The sequence below is a fragment of the Mastomys coucha genome, unplaced genomic scaffold (genome assembly GCF_008632895.1).
Source record: "Mastomys coucha isolate ucsf_1 unplaced genomic scaffold, UCSF_Mcou_1 pScaffold22, whole genome shotgun sequence".
NCBI classification, from domain to species: Eukaryota; Metazoa; Chordata; class Mammalia; order Rodentia; family Muridae; genus Mastomys; species Mastomys coucha.
The window spans coordinates 214285048-214304551 of NW_022196905.1; the positions used below are offsets into that span (position 1 = coordinate 214285048).

Sequence of the window (19504 nt, forward strand, 5' to 3'; positions counted from 1 at the left end):
AATGTATTTTCACTATTGCTGTAGATGAGCACCTACATAAGACTGTTAAATTGTTGTTTTATATCAAATAATTTTTATAATACTTATTTTTATTGTTATAATATTTATAAATTTTAAGGAATATGACAAAAAAGATATTGTAGGTATTGAAGGGGGGGTCTATGGGAGGAGCGGTGGTACAAAAGGGGAACAAGAATGTGATTCAATTCTATTTAATTAAAATATGTTTTTAAATGTTAACAAATTCAGACAAATTGAAATCATGTAACTTTTCTCATCATAATGCAATAAAAGTTTAAAAAAATGTACCAAGCCAAAAAAAAAAAAAAAAAACATTAAAAACCAAAACCAAAACCAAAAACCAGGAAACAAACAAACAACCCCAGACTTAAAGATGAAGAACCTCCAAAGGCACTGTTAAGTTCATTTTGTGTTGCCTATCTACTCCTGGTCATGGGGCCCACCCTTAAGAGTGGCTTCGTTCTTCTTACATGATCCTTTGTGTTTGCTTTTTAAAGTTAAGTGCTTGTATTTGTATTCTCAAGGAAAAAAAAAAAGAGTGACTTCTTCTTTCCCCAGTGGGACTCTCTTGTAGAAAACTAATTATTCATTTGCAGGTTGCTGTCAGTTGGGGATAGCTTCTGGGTTACCAATGGGTGTTGTGTCTACTTTTCCTTTCAGCTCTAGCATTCTGTCTGGTGCAGACCCATGCAGGCCTTGTGTATGCAGCCTCAATCTCTGTGGGTTCATACACGGCCCAGCTTGCTTTGTTGTATCAAGAAGGCCTTTATTCCTTCATTTTTCTCCATCTCCTCTGGCTCTTATACTCTTCCTGCCTCCTGTTTCAGAGGCAGGAATTTGGTGGAGACATCCCCTTTAAGGTTGAATGTTCCACAGTCTCTACACATTATCCGGCTGTGGGCCTCTGTATTTTCTCCCATCTGCTGTTGGATGAAGCCTCTCTGGTGATGGCTAAGTAAGACATGGGTCTATGAATATAGCAGAATGCTATTTGGAGTTGTTAAATGGCTATGTTATTTCAGAAGAACAGTAGTATTTGGTTTGGTTCTAGGTACATGGCCTGTCTAGTCTCAGGTTCTTGGCCATCTAAGCAAGTATTGGGTATGGATTCCATCTCAAGGAGTAGATCTTAAGTCAAATCAGATCTTGGTTAGTTACTCCCATAGGCTTTGTGCCATGATTGTACCAAGTAACTTTGTGGGCAGACAACTTCTGTAGACTAGTGTTTTGTAGCTAAGTGGGTGTTTATCTTTCTTCTTTGATAGGATATAAAATACCTTTCAGAACCACAAATACTAGTTCATAGAGGTGAAGGCTCTGGGTAGGCATCAGCTCAGCTTTTCTGTGTTTAATGAGTTGTGTGGCTGTTGTGTTCAGTACCAGTGCCTTACTGTCAGTTTGTGGAGAGCCACCAATAGACTTGGCAATAGCCTGGGTTGTTTGGGCATTCCCATAGGACCCCCTTGGGCAAGAACCTGATTTGATGTAACTCGTTACTGCTCCTGGAAACTTCATCTGGTGATAAAAGCTGTCCATTCAGGGCTCTATCTCTCCTGTTACTTAGGATATCATTTAGATCGCCTTTCTAAATGCATATGTTTTAGGAAGCTTCTACTAATTAGGTTTTTGTCTTGGGGTTTTATTGCTGTAAAAAGATACCATGACCACAGTAATTCTTATAAAGGAAAACATTTAATTGTGGCTGGCTTATACTTCAGAGGTTTAATCTGTTATTGTCATGGTTGCAAGCATGGCGACATGCAGAAACACATGGTGCTGGAGGAGTAGTTGAGTGTTCTACATCTTATCTGTAATCAAAAGAAAAAGAAGTTGCTTGAACTGGGACCTCAAAGCTCATCCCCTAGTGACACATTTTCTCTAACAAGGCCACAAGGCCATGCCTCCTCTTTTTTTTTTTTTTTTCCTGAACCTAAGTCTAATTTCTCAAAGTAAGCACCAGACTTTTATAGTCATTACAGAAGAGTTAAGGAAGTTAGATAATACATCAGTCAAGGTACATTGAGGTCATCCGATGCATAATGATTCTTTAAACAAAACAGAAAAATGTGTACATGAAAATTGGCAGAAACCAGGCAGTGGTTACAACTGAGATAAGGTCAGCCTTATCTAAAGTCAGCTTATTCTTAGGATCCAGGTGTGAGGGCTTCTCGCCCTGGGTGCAAAGGCTTCATATCCTAGCCATAGTTCCAATTCTAGTCTATTGGTCTATTGTATAACCCTCTAGCAGCCAGCCCTTGGTAAACACCTGACTATGCTATTCTTCTGGGCTTGTGGAAGTATGCACCAGGAAGGTCCCATTCTTGCTAACCTTTCCATGAATAATACAATACTTTAGCTCCTTCTTAAACCACAATCCGTCTTCTTCCAAGACCATTGTAAATTCCTGTATATGGGAGTGAGTCAGCTGTTATTCTAAGTATTTGTGGGGGACCTCCATTTACCAGAGGAGCCCACCAACTTTCTTCTACTGTGTAATGTAGTCTGCCATATGTGGCTATAATGAGAATTCTAAATTTACTTTTTTGAACTTGCCCTGGGATTATTAACTCTTACCCAGTAGACTACAATGCCTGATTTCTTTCACTATTTTTTAACATGTAGATTTCTCCTTTCCCAGTTTCCCCTCCAAAAAACAAACAAACAAAAACAACAAGAACAAACCCCTGTTGCCTTCCCCCTCCCCATGCCTGCCACCCCACCCTCTCCCACTTATTGGCCCTGGCATTCTCCAACACTGGGGCACAGAACCTTCACAGGGCTAAGGTCCTCTCCTCCTATTGATGATCGAATTTGCAATCCTCTACTAATAGTGCCGTTCAAACACATGAGTCATTGAGGGCTTGTTTGATCTCTAATTTCAGTCCACCTACCTTGTCTATTGTCCATCTATAACTATTTTCTTTTGCCATTCTAGGGAGATACATCTTTCCCCCCTTGGTCCCTTGACTTTTTTCTTTTATTTCTTTTATTAAGATAGATTTTTTTTCTCACATAATATATGGTTGCTCTCTTTCTACTCCCAGGTCCCCTCTATCTCCCATCTCCTCCAGATCCATTCCCATTCTATCTCACAATAGAAAACAAAAAGACTTCTAAGGGGCAATAATAAAACAAAACATAATAAGATAAAACAAAAACTAGCCCATTGAAATTGGACAAAACAAACAAACAGAAGAAAAAGAGTCCAAGAGAAGGGACAACAACCAGTGACCTACAAGTTATGTACATACTCAGGAATTCCAGAAACACATTAAACGGGTACAGATCTGTGCATACTGCTTCAGTCTCTGTGAGTTCAAATGAGCTTTGAGCATGTTGATTTACAGACCTTATTTTCTTGATGTTCTCCATCCCTCTGACTCTTATACTCTATTTTGTTCCTCTCTCACAGGGTTTCCCTGATCCCTGAGAGGAAGAATTTGATAAAAGACACCTTACCTGGGGCTGTGTGTTCCAATGTTTCTCACTCCATAATATATGGCTGTGGCTCTGCACTTGTTCCCAGTTCCCATATGCTACAAGAGGAGGCTTCTATAGTGATCTCTGAATAAGGCATCTATCTATGATCATAGCAGAAATTGTTAGGAGTCATTTTATGTTATGGTTACATGTTTTTTTTTTTTTTTTTGGTTTTTCGAGACAGGGTTTCTCTGTGTAGCCTTGGCTGTCCTGGAACTCACTCTGTAGACCAGGCTGGCCTCGAACTCAGAAATCCGCCTGCCTCTGCCTCCCAAGTGCTGGGATTAAAGGCGTGCGCCACCACCGCCCGGCGGTTACATGTTTTTTATGATGCTTTCTTTTCTTTCTTTCTTTCTTTCTTTCTTTCTTTCTTTCTTTCTTTCTTTCTTTCTTTTTTTTTTTAGAACAGTAGTATTTGGTTTGACTCTAGGTCCCTGGGATATCTAATGTCTGCTTCTTGGTCACATAAGAAGGGTTGGGTATTGCTTTCCTCTCATGGAGTGGGCCTTAGGTCATATCAGATATTGATTGGTTACTCCTACACGTTTTGCAGCTTTGTGTCAATATTGCAAGTAGGAAACCATTGTAGATGAAAGATTTTGTAGCTGGGTTTATGTTTCTCTTTTGGTGGTATGCAGAGTATCTTCCTGCACTATGGTAGTTAGCACCTAGTGGTAAAGCTAGTGTCTATTGATTTAGCAATAAGGCCTTGTTGTAAATTTCTGGCAACAGCCTGGGTTGTTGGGGGGTTCCGATGTGATCCCTTCCCTTGACTTTTTAACTGTCATGATGGGCTTATATTTGAATGTTTATCTATTTTTTTGGTTCTGAGGGTCAACTGAATGTTTCATTTGGGGAGTCAAGAGAGATTTGGAGTTATGAATAAGTATCTTATTTCCCCAAGTTCAAACACTATGGGAAGGAAATAGGAATTCTTTCAGAATCACCACAGTGATATCCTTAGCAAATACATAGGAGTGCTGCTAGGTAGAAAGGATCTGAAAAATTCATTTTCTAAGTCAGCAGAAAGCAAAAGCAACAAAGCCACATCGTCCTCTTGATTGCTGAGTATTCAGTTTATAGATCATCTAACAGACCACTGTCTAATATGTGATGCTCAGCTATATCAACTGAGTGTTACATATTAAGAATATTTAAATACATATTTAAGAATAGAAAATTGGTACTCAGAAAGGGTAAGTGGCTTCCAACTTTGGTGGTCAAGCAGCAGATTCTATCTCTCGATTTCAGTGCTAAAGGTCCTTATGTAAGTCCATCACATGTTACGGTTTGGTATGTATAGTGAGTTTCCAAACACTTTATATCTGAGAGAAGTCTGCAGCAAAGGAATTGTAGTACAGGGGCTAGTGGGTACATAACAGTGAGTTAAGAGACATGTGCTGTAGTGTTGCACTGAAATGTGAAAGATACTGTCTCAGCCACTGTTCTATTGCTATGAGGAGACACTATGACCAAGTGTCATATAAAATATGACATAAAATAAAGCATTTATCTGGGAGGGTTTTTTTTTTTTTTACAGTTTCAGAGGCTTAGTCCACTATCATCTTGTGGAGAGCATGGCATCAGGCAGTCCTGGTGCTGGACAAGTAGCTGAGAATTACATCTTGATCCATAGGCAGAGAGAGTGACTGGGCCTAGCACAGGCTTTTGAAACTTCAAAGCTCTCCCCAATGACAAGCAACCTCTGACAGGACCACACCTTCTAGTTCTTCCAATCCTTTTAAATGTTTCCACATGACCCTGTAGGGACCATTCTTATTCAAACCACCACATTTACAGGAGGTGTATTCCTTTAGTGGGGAGAGAGCAGGAAGACAGGCATAGATGGTACCCTGACAGAACTTAATTTGAGCTATAAAATAAATGTCCAGAGAAGATAGAAAAAAAATTACAAAATGTTGAAACTTGAAGCATGGTAAGAAATAACAGGTTAAGTACAGGATGAAGGAATCACCGCCATGCATGTCATCTGTAAACAGAAGTATGATTTGCTTATAAGGAGCTATATGTATTTTTTTTTTTGTATGTGGGCATGTATTTGTTTTACCTGTTCTTATAAGAAACAATGTTTTGGGGATTAAAGGCAGACTTTTCAACTATTTAGAGCATCTTGTATCAGTTTCCCTCTTCAGTCCTCCTTGAGGTGATGAATCAGGATAGGTGTTACTCACACATACAGTGGAGTCAATACCATAGGAGAATGCTCAAACTGTGAATCCTGGAACTTAAGGTATTGGTACATTTGCTTCTCTTCAACTGAATGTACTGGGGTAAGGGGTGAGCAAGTATTTTATACACATATGAAAATCCAGCTTAAGAAAGGAGGTATAGAAAGGGCCTATGTGTATTATTTGAGGAAGGTAGATACTGTCTTCTGGGGAGATACCTCCAAATCTCCCTTGAGTCTTTGTTTTTGACTTCCATGGTTTTCAACCATTCAGTAGCCTTTAATTCACATAAAAAATTCCTTTCTTTGAAAACAATGATAATGATATATGAAAGTGTGATTCTCAAAGGCAACACTCATCTAGATTCCTATCATGATTTAATTAAAGGCAGGTATCAGAGGTTGTTTACTAGGAGCCCACATTATGACTCTTTAATTAGGTGACCTCAGAGCATGTGAATGAAACTCAAATTTGACTAACTGAACTGTAGCCCTACTTCCTGTTGTTGGAGACAATGGTTCTGGGAAGATCAACTTATGCTTATTTCCTCTGGAAAGGTATGTGAAACTTTTGACTGTGACACACACTTAGTAAAAATCCAGCACTCTTACTGGGGAATACTTGTGATCGTCATTACAAAGCTAAAGGATACATGTCATTCTGTTTTGTGTTCATGAGACAATGAAAATAGCTTCCCAGCGCTTGCTTCCATTGGAGTCATCAAGTTATATATAAGTAATTTTATTGGCTAGAATGAAAGAGTTTCTAAACTCAGGGTTAGTTCCTGTATTCCTGGTACCTACACGACTGCCTGTCATACTTTAGTCATTCAACAACTATTTTGAATACTGACTGAATAACTGGAGATGTATAAAAGAAATCCCTGTCCTCAGGAAACCACCAAAGAGTTCACTGTTTAGTGGGGAATTGGCATTCTGTATAACACACATGTGCTAGAAATTCCAACAGTAGAAAATCATATGACATCCACCCAGCCCACACACTGGAATGTGAAATGTCAGTAAATCACAATCTGTCATTCTCAAGTAATGAATCTGTCTATAAAATTTGTAACATTTTTAAGTTCTACATTTTATTATAATTACTTCATATGACATGGAATAAAATTTAAATAGGTCTTGAAAAGAGAGAAACATGAAAGACTATTTTATAATCTGTAAATAATGTCTCACTTTTTACATGAAGAAAGATCAGATTTAACTAATATAAGACATTTTTATAAAGCAATCTCTGAAGAAAAGAGACCTCAAAGTTCTTGTAGCCCCTTGTCTTTAACACATGATGTCTCCTCTATGATAATGTCCTGAAAGGGTGATACCTGCGGTAGGGAACACAGCTTCTTCATGGTGTTCTATTCCTAAACCATTCAAATGGATTTTTAGAAAACTAAGTCCCAGCAACACATTAACTCAGTTTAATTCTTGAAGCTCTTTTTGCATTATAAATGGGAGCTCCCTGAGGTGGGGGGAAAGAGTGGGGTGGAGAAGAATAAATATTCTTTACAAATGTCAGGGGAGAAATGAGTACTTTTCCCTTTGAAGGAGGTTGAAGTATGTATATACATGTAATATCTGCAATGCTGGGGAAAATGAAAGCAGTTAGTCTATGTCATTGGCAGATACAATATTAAGACATAACTGAATAAAAAGTTTTAAATATTTTATTTATTGATTCTTATAGTAAATGTTTCTTTCTCTTTTTTTATTAGATGTTTTCTTATTTACAATACCTCCTTTCCCATGTTCCCCTCCAAAAAAAAAAAAAAAAAAAAAAAAAAAAAAAGAAAGAAAGAAAAATAAAATAGGAAAAAAAATAAAATAAAAAAACCCCAAAACTAAAACAATCCCCTGTTCCCTCCCCCCTCCCCTTACTCACCATCCCACTCCCTCCTGCTTCCTGGCTCTAGCATTCCCCTACACTGGGGCATAGAACCTTCACAGGGCCAAGGGCCTCTCCTCTCATTGATGACCCGCTTGGCCATGCTCTGCTATACTGTGCTGTTTTATAATCATGTGTGCAGACAATTCAATGTAAAGAGTCACCAGTCAACACCATTCAAAGGTTTTCACTAATACAAAAATAAGGAGGGTCAGCTGAATACTGAATGTTAGGCTGTAGATCCTGTGGGTCTTGAAATGTGAATGATTAGCAACATGAGAAAACATCTCAGGCATTTCTTTATCCAGCACATTGTTTTTACAGAGCACCTGAAAAGTACAAGTGGAGAAAACAGAGCAAATGTAGAGTGTCATCTTAGGGTAGAGTCAGCATTTGAAGTTTGGTAAAGTCCTGCATGTTTCTGGTGTCCTTTAGCTCCCAATTTCCTTGGCCCTTGAATGAGTAATGTGTAGAGAAAATACCTGTGGCCCATGTAAGATGGTTGGCTAAGTGAGATGCTCCCAAAGTTGATCCTTCACTTTTGCAGGGTGATAATATTAGTAAAAGAGCAAGTCAGAAGCAAAACAAAAAGTAAAGAAAACAAAGCAGCATCAGCAACCACAACAACACAACAACAACAACAATAACGACGATACAGATACTCAATTGTAAATGTGAAAAGAAGCTATTTTTTTGCCTTAACTCCTAGAAAAAATGAGAAAATTATAGAATTCATAACCACAAATAACCATACCTAGGATTGAATCAGAATTCATATTACCAGTATCTTAAAATCTATAATGTGAGAAACTAAAGTTATAGTTGAAAATGTCATCAACTGCCTGCAAGAAGCAAACACAGATACATTTACAGGGCTATATCTTAATTATATCTTATACCCAGAATATGTATTTAAATTTCTATGAAATATATATAAATAATTTTCATTCTTAGGAAATATTAGTTGTAAATAATCATTATTTGTATAGAATATGAGTTTGCAATATAAGAAATTAAATCTCATAAGGAAGTAAGTCATGAAGGGAGAGATTAAGTTACCTCCCTCTCACAAAGACCATAGAAACATAAATTGAAAGGTAAAAGATAAAAACAACTGAGGGCAATATATATGCACACACACACACACACACACACATACACATATGAATGAGCTACAGACTGTAGATCTAGCTGAGAAGGTTTGACGAGGACTTGAAGAAGCCTGAAGAGTTTAAGTATTGTACTGAAAGTAGAATTAATAAACTAGAAAGCACATCACAGGAGAGCACAGAGGTAAAGAAGAAAGATGGAGAATGTGTTGAGTTTTAGTAGAAATAGAATTGTGACTTTTCTAGCAAAGAAAGTAAGAAGAGTGGGGGAAAGTGTTAGAAGAGGTGCTGAGCACTGCTTCATGCACACCTGACTCCATGTTGGGTGTAGGGAAGGGAGTGGAAAGGAGGAACAGTACCATGACAACAAGCAAGAAATGGTGAGAGACCACGGTGATGGACAGCATGGTGTGGGGCTGCCTTGGCTCTGCTCGGCCTGATGTACAAGTTTTGTGAACATAGAAAAGAATCATGATACAAATACAAAAAGGAATTAATATGTCAATAGTAATATTCAAAATGAGAGCAAATGATGACATTTTTCCTTATAGAGGAAACCATCTTATAAACGATTGTACAATAGAATTACGGCACAATATTATTAGTGAGTGTTTTGGCAAGAGTTATTAGTGGATACTTAATTGTCTTTCAAAAAGACATTTTGTATTAACTCATTTATATGTTAGAGTATCAGCCAGAGATTGATAGCAAACAAAAATGCTTCCTTTTAGAAGGAAGAAATGTCATTTACACCTTAATCAAACGGTCAAATTTAGCAACAGCCTTTGAAGTGATTTAGTGGGGTGATGCAATGCTACTGTCAAAATTAAATTTAATTTTAGGGTAACCACAGGAAAATGACTAGAATGTAGATTGTTTTTAGGGGTGTACTCTCAAGGTCTGGGTGAGCTCTCAGTGAGTAAAGTGGAAGACCAGAGTCAAGGTAGTCCTTGAGAGTATACCCCTAAAAGGTAGGTAGGTAGAGTGGAGAATCTATAAATATGATTATTATCTGTGGTCCTCACATGTGCTCACATGGCCAAATGCACCTATACATATCTGTGCACCCTTCTATACAAAAATTAAGAAAAGTTCGTATTCTACCAAAATGATTAAACTAGTTGACAGGAACATTCTAGGTCAGTGCTCCATAGCTGAATGACTGTGTTAGCAGCAAATGTAGTTTAAAGTTTCAGTGGCCATGTTAAAAAATCTGTAGAGTTAATTCAAGTTATAATTTAATATCATATGAGAACATTATTTAAACATGTAGTTAACTTAAAACTAGCAATTTTAATGTCTTTATCATGAATCTTAGAAACCCAGAATGTATTCAGGGCTCATAATATATCTTAATATAAAGCAACATGAAAGGTATGTTGTAGTTATGTGCTCTTGAATATCATTGTGGACAGGGTAGTTACAGATTGGAGGTGATCTAAGAGGCATATGTGATGCTCGATTAAATGTGGACAAAGGGAAAAACCTATGGAAAATATAGTTTTGGAATAATTAATAGATTTGAATATAGGTAGTACATTAGATAACTCTGCATAAAATGCTCACTTAAGGAATATTTGTTATTGTGTGTAGCTGAGCATACTTTTAATCCCAGCCCTTGGGAGGTGGAGGCAGGCATATCTATGTGAGTTTAAGACCAGCATGGTCACATAATGAGTTCCAACTTCACCATGGTTAATAAAGAGACACTGACTAAAAAAAAAATACATAAACAAAAATAGTTTTGAGTGTGAATTTTATGTCCTTGTCTTTAGGAACTGTACACTGAAGTAGCTATGGGTAAAACATCAAACTGTAAGACACTTTTTATTGATTCTTAAATTATATATGCATTTATATAAATAAGTTCACACAAACGTCAACATGGCTATTTTACTTGCTGGAAAACTAAGCAAGGACACTTTATTAGATAATTATAAAACAGCGTTCTTAATAATTTTAATTATATATTATTTTTAGGAAAATATAGAATATTGTGAAAAATTGACTGCATATTGATCTCTAAAGTAGAAACCAACACGTTTCAGCAATCTAGAATTATATACAATATGTTCTTTAATTTGTTCTCTAGCTGTAAAATTATACTGGAAACAACACAATAATAATTTAGAATTCCAAAATTTAGAAGTTAAATATTTATGGAAGATATGGAGGATAGATTAGAGGGTGTCATGGTTGAAGGTGGGAATCCAACTGTGGAAGCTTGTAAGGTTCCAGACTGCATGGCAAGGGCCTGCAGGAGGCAATATCAAGTGGGTGGTATTTAATGAATAATTGTATAAGGAAGAGATTGAAAAGGGAGTAATTTGTGAGGCTTTCCCAGATGGAACGTACTATTGTTAATTCTGAGAGCCATGCTGATTGGAAGGGAGGATAGCTGATTACTCAGAATTGGAACTCAAGTATTGCGAATGCAAGATACATAAACCTGTGTGCCAAATATAACCACAGTAGTTGGATCAAATCACTGAAGCAGAGAGTTAGGAAGTTGTTAAGGAGAGAAAGAGTATGTGGAGGAACATTACCAATAGCTTCTGAAGGTACTCTGAGAGAGACAGGTGAGAAGACATTAGAACCAAGGATGCTGACTGGGTAGGAGCCCGATGTCACGTGACCTGGGAGGGGAGCAGGGCAAATCCCATTGGCCCTTCTCATGTCCTATGTACCTTCTACCTGATTTTATGTATGGTAAATTCTCCAATGGTCTTCAGGACTCCTCTACTTTCATTTCTAGCGTCTTCATCTCCTTTCTTCTATTTATTTCAATCAACTGATTTACAATTCAGGTTATAAAACTGAATTCCTAAAGTTTTATAACATCAGTTCAAAAGTGAGATTTTACATAAAAAGATGGTTACAAGCTCCAATGTATTATGAGTGTTGGAAGCAGCCAGGAAGCCCATTGCCCATCTTAGGGGAGCTCTATCAGTTTGTCATGCTTAATTGCCATCTGGCCCCTCCTTTAATTCTTTACTGAGTTGTAGGGGTAAAATGTCATGTATTCTGAAGTTTGAAAGCAATCTTACATTATTTGGTTAAAAGACACTACAGAGAACTTTCACTATAGAACTTCTGTGGGTTTCGAACAGTAGCTCTGGAAACTGTTGCTCCCCTTCCTGTATAAACACAGTACTCTTCAAAAAGCCACTATGCTGAAGCTCACACGAGGTAATTCATAGGTCAGTTCTAGAGACTCAGTACTCAGAACATTATCAGAAAAATATTAGTATTTGTTATCAGTTTCTCCTCTAATTTAATGTTCTGTGTTATACTAAACTATATTATTCATTCTGGTGCATTCCATTCTATGTTGACATTAAGACCTCAAAGCCATATATATCTATATATCTCTATATGTAGATAGATACACACACACACACACACATATATATATATACATATATATATATATATATCCTAAAATATAGAGTTTATGATGTATGGACCATATTCATTTGTATCTTTTAATATATCTAAGCAGAGAAATGAAAAGTGCTTGGTAGATAATGAACTTATTATTTTTGTCTTAAGCCTAACCCTATTAAATGAGGAGATTTTTGTTTCTGTTAATTAATGACTTGGTAATTTATTTTAAAATATCAGAGCCTCCTATATAAACTAAGCTTTATGATAATAAAGATAATAATGGTGATATACACAAAAGTCCTTTGTAAACATGGGCATGTTCTATGTTGATGCAGGCATTTTTCTGAAATCTCTTTTTTTTTGATATATGCTGTTCATTTATAGTTTACTTTCTAACACTAAATTTTAGTAGTTACAAAAGGTCAGAGTTACATAGGGTAAGGGAAAACCATTCAAATGTGTTTTTTTGAGTAACTTTGTGCTAGTAATTTTTTTAATAATATAGCATCTCCTATTTTAAAAAAAGTCTGTTATTTGCAATTTAATCAAAAAGTACATTTTTGGAAATTATAGTAGTTTATAATCAAAGCTTTTTTGGTTAATTCTAGAAGAAGTTAAACTGGGTAAAATAATGAACGATATTGAATCCGTGAGTAAGCGAATGGAGAAAGAGAAGGAGATGCATCACAGGAAGTCCAGGTACTGTGGGACTATCTAACCTAGAGAATGCAGAGAGAAAGAGAGGAGAGAAGGGAGAGGGAGGAAGGTGGGGAGGGAGGGAGAGACAGAGACAGAAACAGACAGAGAGAGGGAGAGAGAGAGGGAGAGAGAGAGAGAGAGAGAGAGAGAGATCCAGGTACTGTGGGACTATCTAACCTAGAGAATGCAGAGAGAAAGAGAGGAGAGAAGGGAGAGGTAGGAAGGTGGGGAGGGAGGGAGAGACAGAGACAGAAACAGACAGAGAGGAGAGAGGGAGAGAGAGAGGACACACACACACACACACACACACACACACAGAGATTGATTTTCTTCTTTGACCATATTCTCTGACCAACAACAGTAGTTTCTCAAACCCATTAACACCCTATGCATGAGGCTAATTTATCTTTCTGCTCTAGTCCCAAAGCATATCAATTATCAAAATTTTAGTTTTTAGTTCAATTAACTTTTGAACTGGAGAATGTCTGAGTAGCTAAGCAAACCATCTGGATTTTACAGTGCAGAAGCTCAAATCCAATTTGTGTCTTTCTTGAAAAAAATGCCATATTTTATGATAATATTACATAAGTTTGGAATTTTAATAACTCCTTTGCAGCAATTATAGAGCAAAATAACATAAATTTTCCCTTTAAAATCTAATAATTAAAGATTAATTTTTCTGTGACAGACGGTGAGGGTGATTCCACAGAGTGTGGTTGCGATGCAAGGATTTGCAACCTTGCTTCTGCTCTCTACAGTGCCTGGAATTGGGTTAGCTACTCTTCTGGATTATTCTACAGGGTCATAGCATCTTCCAGATACTTTTACAAGGAGATGTGTATGTGTGTGTGTTCATGTTTGTGTGTATATGTGTTACCCTAAGGCCTCAGATAAAACCTCTGACTTCCCTAAGCACATATATTTGAGAACTTGTACAATGTAGATGTTCTCCTGTTAACACACTCTCTTGATGGCTTATTTTACAGCAATTCATTAATACACCATGCTAAGAACATTTCAGTAATTGCCTCAATGTATAAATAATATAAATTGGGGGAAATCCTATTTTGCTTTTAAAGAATATCTTGTCTTCCAAAATCTGTGTCACAAATTGAGCTGAACACCAGAAGACCCTTGACCGGTGTAACCTTTTTCTTTGATTAAATCTGTTACAAGTCTCAGATTTGAACAAATGGGAGACATGCACCACTTCAGGGCAAGAAGTCTGGTTTTATTTATGATTGGGAAGATACAAATTATAAAGAAAAGAAGTTATCATATTGAAAGATTATTTTAAAGAGTTTCCCCTTTCTATCTTTACCTCATTTAACTCCAGATTCAGGTTAGTTAGCTGAAGTCATGGGTGTTGGAAGACTATTTAATACAACAGTTATACCATTTAGTCTATCCAGCAAGCTTTTAATAACTAGAAAAGTTAACTCAAGTCATTTAAAAATCATTCTTCGGGCTGGTGAGATGGCTCAGCAGGGAAGAGCACTGACTGCTCTTCAAAAGGTCATGAGTTCAAATCCCAGCAACCACATGGTGGCTCACAACCACCCGTAATGAGATCTGACACCCTCTTCTGGTGTGTCTGAAGACAGCTACAGTGTTCTTACATATAATAAATAAATAAATCTTAAAAAAAAAATCTAAAAATCATTCTTCATTTATTTTATGAAGCCTTTAATCCAAGGAACATTAACAGTGATTTAGGGACAAATAAGCACTTGTTAGTGATAAATCTGAGCAAGAATAGTGTTTTTCATCCTGGTGTCTTTCTCAGAAGGGTTAACTGTTTCTCAGGGAATTATTTCTTCTGCAACTGGTAGGAGATAAAGGTCTCCTAACATCCCCTAGCTCCCATTTTTAAATGAAATCATGTCCTGTTTAATGATGAAGATCAACACTTTTTTGAACTTAAGTGCAGGTACAAGTACTCCAATTACACCCTGGGGCACATAAAGCCGGAACTTGAATCTGCTTGGGCCGCCTTTTTTTTTTTTATTTACAGCTAGTTTATGCTGGTAAGTTTTTCCTACCTTAGCGTCAGCTTCATCTTGTTAATGGTGCAGTGTGATGGGAGTGTAGACAGACAGACAGACAGACAAGCAAGTGCTTTGGGATATGGTGAGTCAGGTTTTTTTATAAATCTGCATTTTGGTAGATTTTTTTTTTTTTTTAAAAGAAGACACCGGGTTGAGTTCTTCATTGAAATCTGGCTCTTCATATAGTGCAGAGAAAGCTTAGCAGAGATGCTGTAGGCAGCAGAAAGAAAAGAATTAGATTTTGGGTGTGGTTCTGTCCAGGTCACAGAGGCTTATGGGGAGTTTTTTTTCCTTTCTTCTATATTTCCTTTCAAGATGACTTAGAAAGAAAGCGCATATGGTTAAGATGACAAACAGCATTTTTAGGTAGATTATAAAAATATTTACTGAAGAGAAAAAAATGGCTAAAAAAATAAAAAATATCAAAGAATTTTGTGAACAGGTGATGTTTTAATTCATCTACAGTTTTCTATTTTTGTCATGCAAAGAGCAAACAAAGTGGTTTGTCTCATTTTCACATTTAAGCTTAAGAACGTGACATTCTTTACTTTATCTTCAGATTTTAAATTAAAGATTATCATGCATAAAACAACCTGGTCTTAGGATGGTAATGGTGGATGTGGGTACATTCTAAATGTCACTTTCCAACCATGACAAAGCTGCACTGACCGACTCACAAGTGCTGACCTCTGCTGCTGTCAGTGACAGCCAGTGCATTGGAAAGCATGGCATCTGCATTTCTGCCCATGCACTCTTGGAATCCAGGCATCGAGCCTAAACTTTGACCTCTGCTTTGTCATCCCTGAGCTTCTTACGCTGTATTTGACAGTCTGTAGGTCTTCTGACCAGTTTAATGACAGGACCATGATGAAGTGCCTGTTGGTATTCCCTGTGCGGTTGTGCTTCACCTGTCCTCAAAAGTGCTACAATTATTGGCATGGTTTTCACTAGGTTGAAACACCTCTGAATTATTACTTAATCCTTTTCCCTTTTTTTTTTACTAAAATGATTTTTGTTACAATTTTTTATTAGTAGAAGATTGTAGAAAAAATATCATTTTTCCTAATCTGAAGATTAAATACTTAGCCATGGTCTACATATTAGAAAGTGAACTGTCCAACACATGTTTACCTCAAATTTGGTAGGCTATAAATAAATTCTAAAATTTCAAATGGAATTACACCAGTCTTTGAGCAAATCCTTGTATATGTCATATGAATAACAGAAAGATGAGATGAGTTAATCTTGTAACTTATTTACTTTTTATTTAGTGCCTACATCATATCTGATAGCAAGCTCCGACCAGGATTGTCATAGTCTCTTTCCCCATACATATTGTTTTATTTCTCTTAGAAAAACATTTTAAATAGTAACACCTCTGTAATATTTACATAACACCTAGGCAGCAATTCCATTTCTAGGCATTTATACCAAACAGGTAATTGAACAGGTGTACAATTGAGAATGCCCAAAGGTTTCTGAGCCTTTTTTAAAATTGGCAAAATAGTGTGAGCACACTAAACATCTATTAGAAGATGAATAAATCATTAGTATATTCAGTCCATACAGTACAACATTAAATAATTGTCTAGTATAACAATAAGCATCTATATATGTTAATGAAGATGTTCATAATATAATATTAAATGTAAAAACTACTTAGAAAGTTCATTTACATTATATACACATAAACATTGAAAAGGTATGGATATATTATTCAGCTAAACATGTCAAATGAAGTTAGAATAAAATAGTGTACTATAATTATGCAAGCCTACTGCCTAACCTCAAATCATGGCTCCACCTATTTCTAGTTGGGATAATCTGACCTAATAACCTCTATGCATTTTAGTTCCTTCATGTATAAAATTTGTAAATTAATAGTAGCAATTGGTTGTTGGGCATATTAAATTAGATAGGACATACAGAAGGCTTAAATAATACCTATTCTATGACAAACTATAAATTTTCAATAATTAGCAAAATATTGGATTGATGGGATTAGAGATGTTTCTTTTCTTTTGGTTATTTACATTTTCTAAACTGTCTACCTTGTCCTTGGCTTTAGATCCTACAGACAGACCTGTTTAAATCTTTACAAGGGGCATTAGAAAAGCATGATTTAAAAATCTCTTAGGAAACAATAAAAAATACACACGGTGCTTGTTTTCCTGACTTCTGTTAGGCAGGGCTTGCTCAGAACGGAGATGTTCCTGATGTATACCTACACTCAGAACCAGCAACGTTTAATATTATTCTTCTAATACTGTCTACTATGTAGGGCACTGAGGGTGTTATAGCTCTAGTTCTGTCGTTAGAAGCACCTGAAGTTAGCATTTAATCCTGTAATAAGAGGTGTGGGGGCTTGTGTTACCAACAGGGGGCACTGAATGACTCAAGTTGTAACTCTTATGTTTTGAAAACAGAATATTGGAGCCCTTCCATTCCCACGTTGGCTTGCATAGTCTGACCTCTTCTCTGGGACTTCTGAAGGAACTTGGTGAGTTTCACTGGACAAAAGCTGGGAGCAGTAGTGATTTCCATCACATAAACCAAAGAGTTGGTATTGAGCAAAGTCACTTATTATCTCACCCAAAACACCGTGTCAGAAGATTAAAGGGATTTGGGGGAACAACTAGTGAGATCTAATTTTTGTAACTTTATTTAAACCTGAGAAGGTGGATCTTTAAAATATGAACATAGAATGTTGTAGGAAATTATGAAGATAAATTTTTAGGATTAAAAAGGAGTTTCCAGGAATAATTTTTTAAGTTACTCTTTTTAAAGTATATAAAAGTTCTTCAAAGGAAGCTGCACATGATACTTTACGGCCCTTTCGGCGCAGTCAGAAAGGTTGGGACCTAGAGACTATTTTGAAGACTTAGTAGGCAGTATTGACATAAGGAAACTATGTGTAGTTTTTCCTCCTTGTACCTTGTTACTCATGTTCTTAAGCTTCAGGATTTTATTAAGAAAAAAGCTCTTTTATAGAACGTTGGTTTTAGAAAGAAGTTTTACGTTTGGAAAGTGTTAACATCCTTGGAATGTTAAGGACTGAATAAAATATTATCTCACTTCGATCTTGTCATTCTTTGGATTATGATACAAAGCTTCAAGGACCATGTAGGAGCTCATTTTTCAAACTTCCTTTCTATGAAGTACACTTCTATACATCTACGTATAATTATCCAAACTACTAAATGTGTAATACTTTGACTCTTAGATTGCCCCATGTATAACATTTTTGAAACTTTAATCAGGTAATATGAGCCCCCAGGAAAACAAAATAATTCATGAGTCTCAGTGGGGATCTGGAATATTCTAGACTAGGCTAGTAAGATGGCTTAGCTGTTGAAAGAACTCCTGCCAAGTGTGACGTCCCAAGACCTAGTGCTGGAAACCCCACAGCAGAGGGAAAAACTGACTCATGCAAGTTGTCCTCTCTCCACACACTCACTTTTCTATGTGTACTTTCCAAAATAAATAAAAAATTATTTAGGATTTAGCATCTATATACATCTATATATGGGAAAGACTGTCCCATTCACAGCATCCACCATGTAATATGAATTAATGTATGTTGGATGAGTAGATGGATGAATGAGTGGATACAAATTAAAAGAAGGTACTAAAGTTAAGCAGTTGTCAAAATCTGTGTGCCACTTCACTCTAGAGAGTAGAAAGACACAAGATAATTATAAAAGTGCCCCCCTAACTAATGTGGGGAAGTAAATTCTGGGAAATCTTGACATAAAAGATAGGGTTTAATGAATGTTTTTTATTCATTATTATGAATTATTTTTAATACAAATAGTTATATAGAAATTTCCTAATGACAAAGCTGAGGCAAACACTTAAATTGTACTAATTCTGTGCCCTTTAGACTTATTCAGAATTTCCAAAGGTTAGTGGTATCACCTATCCCTCATACAAATCACACATTTATCTGGAAGAGGGATTTTTTAGCTAATTGGATTGGTCAACAATTCTCATGAATGTTGAAGCTCAGTTAAGTCTTTTTTTTCCTTCTATATGTACAATAACTAGACAAAGGCTCAATCTTTGTCTGTTTATGCTAAAAAAAGATAAGAAGACCTTTCTAACATGTTTGGTGAGAGAATCCCGACTACAGATCATTATGAAATCAAAGGGAAAGACCAAACTTTCAGCCACCTAGGTAATACAATTAAGATGTGCTAAAAGTTGCTCAAATGAAAAAATATTCTTTTAAATTATCTAAAACATGTAGTAAAGGAACCACAGTTTCATGGCAGCGAAAGACTGTCCCATTCACAGCATCCACCATGTAATATGAATTAATGTATGTTGGATGAGTAGATGGATGAATGAGTGGATACAAATTAAAAGAAGGTACTAAAGTTAAGCAGTTGTCAAAATCTGTGTGCCACTTCACTCTAGAGAGTAGAAAGACACAAGATAATTATAAAAGTGCCCCCCTAACTAATGTGGGGAAATAAAATACTTGACACTATTTTCTAATGCTTTTTAAAAAGTAATGACCATAAGCGACTGAATCAATGATGTTATTAAATCCAGTAAACGTTTTGTAGTTCCATGCCTCAGAGCCAGACTCTCCAGCAGCCTGGTTTTCATATTCCAGGGCTCTCAACCATTATCTACCATCAGTCAGTTGATATAATTTATTCTGAAG

General features: G+C 36.4%; 1 protein-coding gene across 14 annotated transcripts in view; it reads left to right on the forward strand.

Moving 5' to 3' along the window:
* Iqcm (IQ motif containing M) overlaps window positions 1–19504 on the forward strand; it is a 693129-nt gene that overhangs the window by 394231 nt on the left and 279394 nt on the right. For 12 of the 14 annotated variants that reach the window (XM_031340352.1, XM_031340354.1, XM_031340355.1 and 9 more), the window contains 2 exons: window positions 12694–12784; window positions 17259–17332. In XM_031340352.1, the coding sequence (XP_031196212.1) occupies window positions 12694–12784; window positions 17259–17332 (165 nt within the window). The remainder of the gene's footprint in view (window positions 1–12693; window positions 12785–17258; window positions 17333–19504) is intronic. The other 2 variants (XM_031340358.1, XM_031340360.1) reach the window with 1 other exon arrangement.